The sequence below is a fragment of the Centropristis striata genome, chromosome 19, assembly GCF_030273125.1.
Source record: "Centropristis striata isolate RG_2023a ecotype Rhode Island chromosome 19, C.striata_1.0, whole genome shotgun sequence".
NCBI classification, from domain to species: domain Eukaryota; kingdom Metazoa; phylum Chordata; class Actinopteri; order Perciformes; family Serranidae; genus Centropristis; species Centropristis striata.
Window position 1 is genome coordinate 19,131,425 of NC_081535.1, and position 14,944 is coordinate 19,146,368.

Consider the following 14,944-nt stretch of genomic DNA (forward strand, 5'->3'; position numbering starts at 1 on the left):
ACTGTTTAAAGTTTAAAAGGAGTCTCTAGGTTAAATTATGCCGGAGAAGTAGACGTTTAAAAATCTCCAATGATTGTTCTTTTTCGCTCATTTTTTGTCGGCCGTCCCATTCATTTCAATGCAAAATTTTGAGCAGTTTTTCGCGACTTAAGTCGTGAAAAATTCGTATTCTGTAGAGAAAAGTAATAGCACACCGATCCCGATCAAACCGCACGTTTTGATATATAATTTGTCCTGCAACTCTTTAAGTTGTAGGACTAGTAGCGGGACGAAATTGCGTCCGCAAGAGGAATAAGAAGAAATCCACAGTGGATTTGTGGATTTCGCACTGGTCCTCGCACTGGTCCCTACAGCTATTGCTGTATGGGACCAGTGCTCGGTGCGATTGCCCCGAGGCCCTAATAATAATAATAATATTACATTTAAATTTAAAAAATACATGTATCTACTGTAATACACTGAATATGGATAAGTTCCTCATAAAACCTTAAAAAAATCTGAACTATGCCTTTAATTAGATATTAACATCAGTATTGGCCTCAAAAACTGCAGCATCAGTCAGGCTTCAGTACAAAGCATTAGCACAAGAAGCCCCCAAGCAGCAGCATGTGTTCACACAGGCTGTATTGATTTTACTTAATCAATACAATTTTATCTATTTTTTCTTATAGATTTCCAGGGGAGTAAGGAGGGGGATGGGATCAGGAAGAACATGTCGAAACACACTGACAATGGATAAAACCTCAAACAACATCCCTGAAAACTCACCGTGGTCGAGGTAGTAGTTATCCCCGCAGGTGGCTGTGCAGGTATTGCTCCCCTCAGTCAGGTGATGACCAGGTTGACAGGAGGTACACTGGTCACTGCGACTCCCAATGCAGCTCTCGCAGGAGGAAAAGCACCTCTTACAACGGCGCCGGTCGCCCCAGAATCCCCTGGGACACTCTGATACACACGTTCTATTGGACCGACACGGACCAAAGCACATAAAGGACAAGAGGTGTAACTCACTAAATGAGTGGGGGTGGAGAAAATGACAGCCTGGGTCCACTTTTGCCAACATAATGTAAAACTTAATGTGTCTAGAATGTGGAACAATAAACAAACATTGGACTGAATAACAGCTTAATGTTTTAATCTGCCATTTGTGAGAGTTACACGCTCTGCAGCAGCAGGATACTGTACTCTGTGTTCTACAAACTGTACTGTGTAATCGTACTAACCTTGTGTTGTTCTTGAACTTGAGAAAAAAGTGTAAACACGTGACACACTGCTGCGGGCTGGGCCCCTCACAACCATCGTCACTGCATTCTGGGTCGCAGGGTCCTGGAAGGGCAAACACTCGCAAAGTCACTACTCATCGGCAACAACAACAAAGTTATTCAGATTGCTGATTTAGAGCCACATTTACATAAAAAATGAACTGACACAAACTGTAACTCTGCATTAGAGTGCATTTAGCTGCTGTCTGAGCTGGATTAAGGGGCAGCTTGATACCAGCTGACATGACTCACCGCTGTATTCTTCAGTTAGGTCATCCATCGGCATCTCAATGGATCGTGCTCGCTCGCGATGCCTGGGATACGGCTGCTCTGCGGTGCCATAAATCACCAGGGACCACTCCTTTAGCGTCCCTATGAAACAACACAGAAAACAGGAAAAGAATAAGATCAGAGGCCGGTCCCGGGAGGCCTGCACTGTATTTTAGCTGCTGTTCTAGTTGAAGTTCAATGTATTTGTCTCAATACTGTGATGTTACAAAGAGGAAGAGCAGACCTAGTTCACTGTTGACTCTCTTCTGAGAGGAAGTATCCTGGATTTTCAAAGTCCATTCCCCTGCTGCCTGCTCCCCCCAGCTGTGAGTTGTCATGAATTCCCAGTTTTGAAATCCCTCGGTGGAGTCGTCGAGAGGCCTGAACCAAAACATTACATAATCATGATAACACTACTACTACGACTACTACTACAACTGCTGTGATTACTGCAACCCTGAACCAAATAATGTTGGGATGCTGTCTAAATAAGTGCAACCGTTTGCTAATCCTTTTTGACATATCTCAACACAACAAAATAAACTGTACAAAGACAAGATATTGAATGTTCATAATGAATTGTTCATGTACATATGAACCTGATTTCTAATTTGGCCATTTTCAAAGGGGTTCCTTGATCTCTGACCTCATATGTGAATGAAAATGGTTTCTATGGGTACTCGCGGGTGTCCCCTTTTACAGTCATGCCCATTTTATGCTAATTCCATTTAGAGGGGCAGGAAACATGCAGTTTTTTTGCATGCATTAAAAAAAGGGTTATTTTCATTTATTGCATTTGAACGTTTCTGCACACTGGGACCTAAACATTCTTGGATTTGCATATATTGGGTAGCACTGGAAAGTTGAGACTCTTGTGGATTCAGTGAGCCCAATCTTATTCATGTGTCCACATGTGTAGTCATTGCAGCGAGAGCATTTCTTGAAACTTGACCTCACTGTATAAAATAAACCTGTTGTGACATCTATGATAATCGCAGCCTCATGAAACTTTACAACCACAAACTAGAGCCCTAAAGCATTCATTATTTGTTTGGCTTTCGGGAGAAAAAAAAGAAAAGAAAAATACATTTCCAAAATGTCTAAAGTTTTTTAACCAAATCAAATAACTGAACTAGGAACTAGGTTGTTCCTCAAGGTCTTGGTGTCTTAATGTGGTATTCTGAAGGGATTTTGCACTGTTTTTATCAATTCTCAAATGCTAAAAATGGTTAAAAATGTTGCACCAAATCTGTGAAACAAATGGTATGAAAAAAATGCTGCAACAACTTATCAGACATTATTGTGCATGGGAATGGCCTTCAAATACTCCCATCATAATTTTCCAAGCCCTTATACGCCTTCACAATTTTAATGAAGTAATTAAATTATTAATTAACACATTTTTATTGCAGATTTATGAGCTAGGATAACCTGACACACAGAGCTGAGCTGCATCTCAAATTAATCATCAGGTTCTCAGCTTTCAGATGGTGTACACCACTTCTATTTAACATCTACTGTTAACCTGGTATCTGCTCCTAAGGAGCCCCTGGAACCAGCTAAAAAGACAGAATAAGGGGAGGGGTGGAGTGGAAGAGGTTAAATCACATCTTTTTCTTGCTATTAGCTGTATTTTGGGGATTACTGTTTGCTGCATATGGTTGAAAATTGGTTTAATTAATTTTGGGAGAAACTCATACCAGTTCCCTGAAACACCACATGAGCACGACTCCTGCGGTGTCCCAGTAGTGTTTGCCAAAATCTGAATTTTTTCTCTCTAATGTGACGAACTGAAGGAGGATTTTGCTGCATTTTAAACGGTTATGAGCTCTGCTTTAGACAAAAAAGTTCCTCATCACTACATTACACAGAAACGGTGTGGTGAAGCTATAGGAGAGGACGGTGTATTCTCCACACACTCTGTCCGTGATTGAGCATTGCTGTTAGTTACCTGTTAGCTAGCAGCTGCGACACGGTGCCCGAAGGTGACATGAGCGTAATGGAAAGGTCGCCGCGTCGCCTGTGAGTGATGGTTACACGGACAACGACATGCTCCACATAAACAACGTGCTGCAGGGGCTCGCTGGAGCAGCCTGAACTCTCATACACAGACGCCAGCGCCGAGCCTGGATGAATAGTTCTGTCATGAGACGGAGACGGGAAAAGAATAAAGACACATAGTGAGCGGCAGAAGATAAGAGAGGAGGCAGGAAAGAAACAAAAGAGAGAGGTGCAAGGAAAGGAAACAACAAATAAATGAAAGAGAGCGAGAATCAATGCGAGAGAAATCCATGTGAGACAGAAATAGATAAAGTGTGATAAAAAGGGAGGAATCAAGGGAAGCCCTGACTCAAAGCAGAGATGTCTTGCAGAGCAGTTGGTGTGATACCTGCTCAGCTGGATGGGAGCCTCCTCCACACACTCATGCTGTGAGGGGACTTGTTTCCAGCGTTCAGCCTCCTTCACCATGCTCTCAGCATCCAGCAGGCCAAAGCCGTACAGGTGGCTCACTGACACACACACACACACACACACACACACACACACACACACGCACACACACACACACACACAAAGCACATTAGCTGGGGCATAAAAGAAAATGTAGCTTATAAAAAACATCACGCACTCCTGGGACTTTGTAGGCGTTTATTACTGTTCTGCTCACAGTATCTCATTAGTTTGTACGCTCGCTGCTTGATAGTTTCCCTAAAAAGAGCTGAGAGAACATTTACCAAAATATGCTTATCAAGCGTAACTTATCTTTGCTCATCTTCTTTTATTATAAGTTTTAGGAAGATTCAAAAGACATCATGTAATTATTCATTTTCTCTAAACTACTGAAAAATACTGGAGAAAAAAAAACAGTGTGTGAAATTAGAAATTTATTCCAAAGGGAACACCTTTGTATCCGGCTCCATTAACGCTCCAGTCAGGAGCAAGAAGATGATGAGTTTTTGATGTCCGGACAATAATGTGCTGCACATCCCTCCAGGTTAGTAAAGGGCTGAGGAAAGGTCAAACAGAGAAAGAACAAAACACATCATACCCTCATCATCCGATCAAACCTATTAACGCATGTATGGATTCTGTGTGTGTGTGTGTGTGTGTGTGTGTGTGTGTGTGTGTGGCTGAGCTGCTTACTTGGCGTCCAAAGTGAGAGTGATAACTCCTGCAGCCATGGAGGAGGAGAGAGAGGCGTCTGAATCAGCCCGGGTGCAGCTCTGATGTGGACCCAGCGTTACCTGTCGAGGACACCAGATCTGATTCAGAATTTAACAGAATTCACCTGCTTCTCTTTATGTTTGATGGCCTCAATCTTGTTTTTTCCTGTTCCTATTTTTTTCCTATTTTCCTGTTTCCTATTTCCATGACCAAATGATCGGTCAGAATACATACAATCTGGCTTTGTTTGTGTTTTATATATATATATATTTTTATTTTTTAATTTTTAATTTTTTCGAAGGTATTCATACCAAGACAGGGGTATAAAATTATAGAAAAAATGCGTCCTGTTTTGTTCTTTTTCTAAAAACAAAAGCAGCAAGACTGTCTCTCAATGGAAGGCAAATAGTAGCATCCGATAAAATTTTGCTTGGATAGATGGATACAGTGTATAGCAAATAACTAATAACATGAGAAAATAAAAAATAAAAAACAATAAAATTAAGTAAAAATAAATGGATAACTAAATAAATAAAACAAAATACATTTTAATTTAATTTAATAAATTACAATAATAAAAATAATAATAAAAAAGGGGGAGGGGCATGATTAAGGATGGGTGGGGTGGGATAGGGGGATTAGTCAGGGGGCAGTGTTAGTAAGGATTCAATATAGTCTATGAAAGAGCCCCATTTCTGATAAAATTTGACGGAACTGACTTTCGCCGCAAAACATCTTCCCATCTGGATAAAAGACGTGACATCTTTGAGCCACATAGAAATAGATGGAGCTTTAGGAGACTTCATAGGAAGTAGGATACAACGAAGAGAGGTGAAAGCCAATATTTATGATTGTAAAGAGTTAACCACAGGAAAATCAGCTGGGACTCCGAATATAGTGCATTCGCTTTAAGTAAATAACAGCAGGAGACTGCACACATCTAATAGGCATCAAAAAGAAAAAGTAAACTGACATTGTGACAAGCTTTAGGTCTCAGGAATATGTGAGATGACTCATAGACGCAGAGCCAACAATGGTTTATTAAAGTAAATAATGCAACATAAATTAACCTAAAGGGGTTTGGAAGTGATGTAAGAAATAGCGCAGTGTTGTGTGGCATGTTGTCAGGTGTGCTAACAAAGAGATTCTGCAGAAGGAAAACCCCACAGTAAGCCCGAGGCCACAGGAGCAGCTCAGTGTTCACCCAATTTACTCTAATGAGCCACCCAACTCGGTTTACCCATGACCCCTGCAGATTACATGGAGTGAGAGACGTATCTGCCATCGCCTGCCCTCTGAATCTAAATTTATTTTCATAGAAAACCTGAAAAATATACGATTTAAATCAAAACATTAAATAAATACACTTAATAAATGTGTGGCAGCAACCTGCAGGTGTTACTTGTTTTATTGATAACTGTTTTCCGAGCACCTACAATACATATAATTACACACTGTGGAATTACAGTGTTTCGTTCCTGGGGGGTTGCCATGTAAAACACAAAGATCACTGCCAATCAACTGGGCAAAATAAAGCAGAAGTAGGTAATTAGGTATTCCATAGGAGGATCTCTCTTCCGACTTTAAGAAGCTCGTCATTTGGCCACATTGTCTGTGCTGGCATGCTACAGTGGGCCTCCTGAGTGTGGGGCTTTCAGGATGTTTACAAAGGTTCCTACTGTATAATTAGACAACTGCTGAGGTGCCTTACAATGCAGCTCCTCTTAAGCCTTTTTGTGCAAATGAACGAAAGGCTCCAAAAATACTCAGCGTCTGTTAAAGTGAATAGGAAAATTCCATATTCCACATGAGATTATAGACTCTATAACCCTGTAAAACAGCCTCTAACAGGCTAATTTCACTGCTTCTTGTGTCTTGAGGATTTCAAAGTTCTCCCAGAAAGAAACTTCACAGGGAGTGTGTCTGGGGCGTATTTGCTTGATTGACAGGTGTCTCAGACTATCACACTCAACTGCAGAAGTTGTTGCTTGCTCGCCCCAAACACTGCTCCACACAAAATGTGTATTTTGTGGCTTTGAGCGGCTTTAAGCAGCTGGATTGTTAAATTCAACCACAGACATCCTCTAAAGTTCAACCAAAGTTACAAATGTCCTCATCAAAAATTATCATGCATGTTGTTGTTTATAAATATATTAGAAATCCTCGTCCAGCCTCTGGGAGTGTGGCTGTTTTGTCCCCAGAGGCTCAAAAGCAACAAAATTAATAACATAACAAAAACATAACTCTATTTATTCCTGTATATATATATTAAAATTGTAACCTAATCATAGTGACAGTTGTTTTGGATGGACAGAACTGACCCAAAGCATTTTCAAATTTGATATGGTTTTATTTGGAGTGGAAGGTTTGATGCCAGTAGAAAATGATTTTAATATTTTATGGCCGGTTAAAATAACTTATTTTATGAGTCAAAGTTTTTTCTGATTTAATTCGAAACTAATTATAGGGAAAACAGGAATGTCCTTGAAGAAAAAGCTGAATTCAATCCCAAGTGAATATTCACAAATAATTAATGTACTATTGGAAACAGAAAAAAACAGATATCTGCATATGAATGCTCTACATCGGAACCCCAGAAATATTATATAGCTCTCGCCCCCATAGGATAAATCATCATCAGACAATAGCCAATTATTATTGGACATTTAGTAGTTGAAGTCTTTATAATTAGTACTAAATTATATATTTCTTTCCAGAAAAAAATATTAGAAAGTTTTCTGGAAATTAAGTGTAAATCATTCATGAAATTATGCTGCTGCATCTAAAAATGAAATAAATTAAAAAATAAATAAATATCTGGTTTATGTAGATAACCTTGAATTTTAGATTGTAGCCTCCAGTTTGTTTGTTTTTCTTTTTTGGTAAAATTTGAGCAAAGCAACCCTTAATAGATCGATAACAGTAAACAAGCAATTTGCTTATTAATAGGCCTTTTCGTTCTGTTTCCACAAAAGTGCCTTGACGAACTCTGCAATCCGGCATCACAGAACAAAGTGGGAGAAGACGATAGTGGCGAGTAACAGAGCAGAGGCAGTATCTGTACAATAAGCGACAACAAAGGTGAGTGTATTCAAAACAATAATGCAGAAGAACTGCCCGTTGTGTCGTGTCTCGCTGTAGAGATTCTACAGACAAGCTAAGTTGTTCTGCATTCTGCTGAACATGATTAAGTTACTGTCGGACTCAGGTGAGAGGTGAGTTTCTGATAATACGGTCCACTTCCTTTCTTATTACCCAGATGTTTGTGGCACAAATTGCGTATGTCACATTCACATTGATCTCGAACAGTCTAATCAATTTAACGACTCTGTTACTCCCTCTGAAAGCGGTACAGATCCGGGATCACTTGGTCCCCCCATTACGACTCTGGGATGTTTCGCCTTCAGTCTTAAGGGGTAAATATCGTGGCTTCAAACGTCAGTCTGAAAGGGGCGAATGTTTGAAACTGGTGACTGAGAAGGGGAAGCGTTATCTTCTGATTCATACTGTACACACACCATTATTTAGATGTGTTTTCTTAGCCACACAGACTCCACTCAGCACATCACTGCTTGTGTATCTCCTTTGGTACAGAACTATCTCACTGAGGATGTTTCTTATTCTACTCACAGCCTCTACTCACCATTTCCTCTGTCTCCCCACCAGTGTAAGCTGTCGCAAGTGTGGAGGAGCAGCGCTCCAGGTAATCTGGCTTGCTTCCACGCTGGGTGCTGCTGCTCATAGAGATAGTATAGATACTGCTGCTGTAGCCGTCACAGGAGCAGTGGTCACCTCTTCGCCCTCCGTTCCCAGACGCCCAGACATAAATGGAGCCCCTCCCGTGCCGGCCCTTGAGATTAATTGGGGAAGCAGACAGAGGTGATTCATTTATTGATGATATTTACACGTTGATTAGGGGATAAAGATATGCCCTTGAAGTCAATAAACAGCCGCAGGTAGGACAAAGACATAAACAAACGGCCAGCAAGCCTTTTTCATACACAAACTGCTTTTCTCTCACTGTTTTGATGCCATTCTGTAAAGCAAGATGAGTCAGGGGTCCGGGTCCCTCCAAAGTGACCCCGTCGTCTTCTGGCCCCCAATTAGCTAAGTATATATCAATATACTGGGGTCTGAAGCTGAGTGATTGGGCCTCCACAATGTCTGTCACATCTCCATCCAGCATACGGATGCCTACGGGGGAAGATAACGTTTGAATCCATTGTATACAAAACTTTAACCTCCAGAAGTCCTTCAGCATTCTAGTTTCACGTCACTTGGACTCACCGCCTATCCGTGCGTGGAAAGAGACTCCAACCGTGCAATGAGAGTTATTTGCAGCTGCGGCAACCATCCCTGCACACTGTGTCCCATGGCTTCAGAGAAAGGAGGAGAACATCAGAACATGAGGTTAGATGCATATGCATGAGGAGAAGACGGGCTATTTCCGTTACATCAAACCAGTGAGAAGACAGAATTCAGACTGGGGGATTTGCATATCCATATATGCATGTAATTACTGGGAAAATGGAAGTGCATTAATTAAAGTTACAATCACGACAGGGAAAGGAAACTGCAAAACAGGTGCAAAAGAGAAATCTAGGAATAAGAAGCACTCACTAGTTCTTCTTATTAGGAGAAGGGTCTTCGTCTTGTCCGTTCACATCATAACTGGCGAGAGGATCCTGAATCAGATGGATAGTAAGTAGCAGCACATTATGAGCAGCCGGCGGCTATCTGTCTCAGTTTCATCAGACAAATCACAAAGAGCATTATTCACCAGTCCACTGAACAGTTAAGTGGATCAGACGTTTAATGTCCATTCCAATACTGTTGGCCGGCCTTTCCGAACCTTTGGCCCAAAAGCTCTGCCTGCAATATCTGTCTCAGCTCTGCGCTCTTACACTAAAAGCTCTGCCAAATACTTTATGATTAATGTCCCCTTCCTGAGAACAGTGTCCCATCCCCGGGCACTTACATAATTTGGCTTCAGATCCGGATGCTCTCTCTCAATGCCATCATCTAGGACAGACACCACCACACCCTTCCCAGTATACCCCCTCCTCCAGGCCCCTGCGATGTTCATGCGAGACTGGCAGTCTTTGGACTCATCGCTGCAGTGCTGTGGAGCAAACAGTGGGACATTGAATTTGGCCCCTGGGAGTAAAGAATAAATCAGGGTCTATTCTAGGATCTGTCTGTCTGGGTTTATGTGTCTGTGTTTCAGACTTTGGCTTAGTAAAAGAAAAAAAATCTGACTCACAATGTACCACAGGCGGCTCCACATTGGGTCGTTATAGTGCAGCGTCTGGGTGTGGTTGGTCGGAGGAGGAGCAGTGGGAAGGTGTTCGGTCTTCATGGTAATAGAGTAGACGTGACTTGCACCGGAGTTCCTCCTCGCTCTTCTCAGGACCACCTGCTGCTGCAGCCATTCCACCTTAAAAAGAAAAACAATCATTAACCTACCACCCTCCTCTCCATCCTGCAGTAGCAGAGAGAGAGAGCAGGAGCAGAGGAGTTGAATATGATATGATGCAGTCTGCCTTACTCACTGGGCCTCATGCAAGAACATTTTCTTGTCTTAGTAGTTCATTTCGATCATTTTCAACAGAATCCACATTAAACATTACAAGTAAAAGAATCTTAAGGTGACCAAAAAAGGTGTAGCTGAAGTCATTATAGCTTAAAGGTGCCTAACCTTCCTACATTGCATTATAATGAACAAAAAAAAGCAGTTCAAAACCCCCCATAAATAGACAAAATCTAAACAAACAATATATATATAAAATAAACAATATTCCATACATAGATCCTAATCTATTAGTCAAATAATAAGTCAATCACTTAATTTTGTCAATAAGTCCATCAATCCATTCTGTACTTCTCAAGAATTTTCTGCTTGTACATTTTAATATATATATATATATATATATATATATATATATATAAACATATATATCACATTTTCAAACTCTAGTACCTCTCAAATCAAACCCCCCTCCCCCTTTATCCATGAACAATTTTTTTGTATCCTGCCCAGAGGTAAATTATGTCTTGCTTTATACAGTATTTGTGCAGTTTTTCCAGAGTTCCACTGAATCCACACATTTCAGTGCCAAGTTTCTTTTACTTTCTAATTTAGAATTTTTATCATAACTCGAAATTGCTTTAAATTAATGGAATATACAATCAAATAATAAAACACTGCACTCCTACAACAGGTCTGGACCACTCGTAAATTGTGTTTGTGCCTAAAAGGAAATTAAAAATATTAGAAAATGGGTCAATGGGGCACGTTTACTTGATTTCTCTTACAAGCCACTTAAGAATGACAAGTGGTTCTTGCACGAGGCCCATTAATCTGACTGAAGTTTATTCAACTTAGAATCTATCTAAAACATCAGCAGCTGAACTGTGCTGTGTATTGTTAGATCCATGGTGCTGTCCATGGTGCTGAATTAGTAGACAGATTTGTAAATTGTGACTCTTTCTTTTCAGGCCTTCCCTGTCCCTGTTCACAAGTCATGAGTGAACTAAACCTGTCTAGTCTAGTCCCAGTCTAAATATAGTCTCTCCCGGCTTCAAAAACAAAGATGGCGACGGATGTAAAGCAAGATGGCGACAGCCGTAACGTTGAACTTGATGCCTCAAATGGGCAGTCCACAAACCAATGGGTGACGTCACTGTGACTGCGTCCATTATTTATATACAAGGATAAGGAATAAATTAATTAATGAATATTATTACTCATTGAAATGAAGGCTAAAGCTACAAAATGAGGACCACACTTAGAATAAACCACATTTTAAATGTAATGTGTGACTCTTGGCATGTTGAGGTTTTGTGCTTGTACGTGTGTGATGACGAGTGTGTGAAGAGGCCAGTACATGAACATGTGTGTGTTTGCAGAGAGGGAAGGAGGGGACATGCTGCTGATTAATAATCCAGCAGAGACTCCTCATATCCCATTACTATACCTCGGTCTCCTTGGCAATGCTAACAGACACCTCGTTGTTGGACACATTGGACCTCTTGGCCGTCTCGTGGTGGCGAAAACTGTAATAACTCTGCAGGTCTCCGATCTGGTGGAATAGACATCAAACCCTGTAAATTAATTTGTTTTCAGGTGGAGGCGTGTTGCTCGTCCTGCTCCATCGCTGTCCTAAACAGCTGTTAAATTATGAACCTGACTCTGGTGTGTTTCATTAAGGTGGCTACCTTACACCTGTGATAGTTTTTCAGCCAGCGGTAACCTGAGCCACAAGCCTGCAGCCGCACTGCTGCTCATGTGTGCGTCTGTGTCCATAAGGTCATGACGTAAACAGATTTTTTTTTAATACATAAGAAAAAGAGCTCAGGGGTAATTTATGTTTCATATAAAAAGTGTCATCCTGCTTTTTCTGTGACTGACAAGAATAAATTATGGGTCTAATTTATTCCCAGATGGTTCTGTTGTGAAATCTGCTTTTTGACTTCTGACCTAAGCAATAAAATCTAAGTATCAGAGAGTCTCCAGGTTCATATCACCCGTGGTGAAACATGGACCAGGACCTGCAACTTTCATTACAGCACCTTTCCCCGGGGAGTACATGTGCTGAATTTTATGGCTCTGGCCTCTAAAGCTCGCTCTGTTTTATTTATTTGCTTTATTATTTATTGATTTAGTTTTTATTTGGTCATTCTGTGGCTGTATTGACATCTCTGGTCTGATTGATTTCTTTTTTTTCTATTTCTTTTGTGCAAATATGACTGAAATGGCACTAAAAGTGCTGCATCTGGGTTCTTCCAGGTTTAACAGTTCAGATAATTAATATTACATGATTAGAGTCACAAAGAGGAAGTGAAGGCAAGAGGTGAGAGAACAAAAAGTGACTTTTTTTTTGGCAGCCTCTTTCGTATCCTCCTCACACTGAAACATCCCGGCAGGCTTGTAATGTAGATGAGCAGCTGCCGACTTCTGATATCAAAACTTCTCCAGGACTCCTCACAAGTAAAAACTTTCAGTGATTAAAATAATATTTTAACTTTATTCTCCAGCTGCTTAGCGGCAGTTTAGCACTACCTCCACCAGTTAGGCTTATTACCTTTTTTATAATTTGAGACCTAATCATCTACAGCAGCAATAAAAATTACTCACGACTGTCAAGTGTGATCACAATTTTCTTAAATCTTGCATAGAAATTAAACATTACTCTTATTCCTGACAGCCAGATGGCAGACAGTGAATTGCAACACAATTTATTGCACTTAATCTCAAACATAATACAATTACTGCACTTCCCCTGTTGGATATTTGTAATAATACAGTTTTATAACACTGCAGATGTAGCAGTATGTTAACTGGCTAAATAGGGCACTAATAATGTATTGATTTCTCTGATAAAAATCTACATTAAAGTTGTCAAAAGCATCTATACTTTTTAGATGCCATGTGTTTAAAACTATTTGATATCTGAAACTTTAAAAACCAGATCTACAATCAAACAACAGGGTAAAAATCAACTAAGAGTACGAAAGTATCCTATTTGGTGTTTTCTTTTTATTGTTATGTCAAAATAGGCAGAGAAAGTCGTCTTTTAAAAAGTATTTTGTTTTTGTAGTGGTGGAATGTAACTAAGTACAAGTACTGAGTACTTGAGTATTTCAATTTCATGTACCTTTATATTTCTACTCCACTACATTTTGAGGAGAATATTCTGGTTTTTACTCCACTAGATTTAGCGGACTGCTTTAGTTATTTTTCAGGCCAAGATTTAACATGAAAAACATGATCAATTTAAAGCAATTAGACTTTTTTAAAAATTGAACCTCATAACAGTACATTAAGTAGTTCAAATAAGCCCTATATTTACAAAATTAAAACACAGCTTACTTAAACGCATCAATTCCAATAATATATATAGAATATATAAAACAATCTGAGTGGGGTCAGTACTTTTACTTAAATGAGTGATCTGAATACTTCTTTCACCACTGTTGTCTTTAAGTTTAAAACTCTGGAATATGAATTATAGTGGAGAGTAAGAAGATAAAGGATTTTGTCTGGGATTGTTGAATTTTGTTTCAATTAAAGGCATTTCCCTGGGATGAGGCCTAACCTGCAGCTTGTTGACTGACAGGCCTACACTCTGAGTTTCCCTACAGACCAACAAAAACTGTGACAGACTGAGGGATTTAACACTTGAAAAGTAGATTAAAAGCTAAAATACATCAATTAGAGTAAGATTACATTAAGTGCTCAGTGTGTCCCTGTGTGGTGCAGTAGGCTATATTAGATGGTACTCACCTGACCCATATTAGTAAAGCCATACTTCTCTGCTATCCTGTTGACAGACTCACGACCCCCTCTTATTCTTAACGCCCAGTCGTTGGTGTAAATCGTTGCATGACCAAACTGAAGCAGACTTCCCAGACACAGCAACAAAAAACGCACCATGACTGACTGCAGAGATAAATAAAGAGGCTTCCTCTAATTAGACTGCGCCCAGGTGCTTCATGCGTCCCTGCACACCGTCTTCCTACAGGAAATGTCTGTCATTTGTCCGAAATTGAAGTCCCTTTTACTGTCGCGAAGAAACAAGCTTCATGAGATGTTCAGCAGGGAACGGAAGAATCTTTGCCGGCTGAAGTTGTCAAGACTTGATGCTCAGTCACCGGGAACAAGCAACTATCAAATTACTGCTTCAACATGGGAGCAAGGGATCAACTGTCCTTCATGAGGATCCGACCTGCTGTGTTTGCAGCCCAGAATCTCCTCATAGTGCAACTTCATCTGCATGTTACAGCTTTAATTAAATAAACCGTATTTTGCCTCATTAACTGTATCTGTGAGTTACTGTAAAACAGCGCAGCATGGATAAGAAGTGGCCAGAGATACTGCAAATTAAAATAAACTGTCATCTTTATTCTCCTTTGTAATTGAATAATCATTTAAAGGCAACATATTATGCTCATTTTAAGGTTAAAACTTGCTTTGGGGGCTTTCAACTAGAACACGCTTTAATATTCAGCTAGAAATGTAAACACAGTAAAGTGAAGTGCAGATCTTCGACATGTGTCAAGGCTATCCTGCATGCTATAGGTCTAATCGATCCGAACGCTTGTCGTCTGGCTGACAGATCTGACAAAGCATGAATTCAGACTTTTTACAAATCTGCTTAATGTTGCTGTTTTTTCGGCATACTGTTTCGTTGTTTGCAATTAAGTCACATCACAAATGAGTTAATTCTGGGTACATAGGCTACCAA

General features: G+C 40.1%; 1 protein-coding gene across 1 annotated transcript in view; it reads right to left on the reverse strand.

The window, feature by feature from the left end:
• Positions 1-14,381, reverse strand: part of pcsk5a (proprotein convertase subtilisin/kexin type 5a) — a 36,380-nt gene extending 21,999 nt beyond the window's left edge. The window contains exons 1-16 of the mRNA XM_059358692.1: positions 13,984-14,381; positions 11,675-11,779; positions 9,961-10,134; positions 9,676-9,819; positions 9,318-9,382; positions 8,985-9,073; positions 8,719-8,891; positions 8,341-8,547; positions 4,677-4,777; positions 4,436-4,539; positions 3,922-4,042; positions 3,484-3,672; positions 1,777-1,913; positions 1,515-1,634; positions 1,224-1,326; positions 769-959 (exon numbers count right to left, since the gene is read on the reverse strand). Of these exons, the coding sequence (XP_059214675.1) occupies positions 769-959; positions 1,224-1,326; positions 1,515-1,634; positions 1,777-1,913; positions 3,484-3,672; positions 3,922-4,042; positions 4,436-4,539; positions 4,677-4,777; positions 8,341-8,547; positions 8,719-8,891; positions 8,985-9,073; positions 9,318-9,382; positions 9,676-9,819; positions 9,961-10,134; positions 11,675-11,779; positions 13,984-14,133 (2,173 nt within the window). The 5' untranslated portion in view covers positions 14,134-14,381. The remainder of the gene's footprint in view (positions 1-768; positions 960-1,223; positions 1,327-1,514; positions 1,635-1,776; positions 1,914-3,483; positions 3,673-3,921; positions 4,043-4,435; positions 4,540-4,676; positions 4,778-8,340; positions 8,548-8,718; positions 8,892-8,984; positions 9,074-9,317; positions 9,383-9,675; positions 9,820-9,960; positions 10,135-11,674; positions 11,780-13,983) is intronic.
• Between the last annotated feature and the right edge of the window lie 563 nt (positions 14,382-14,944).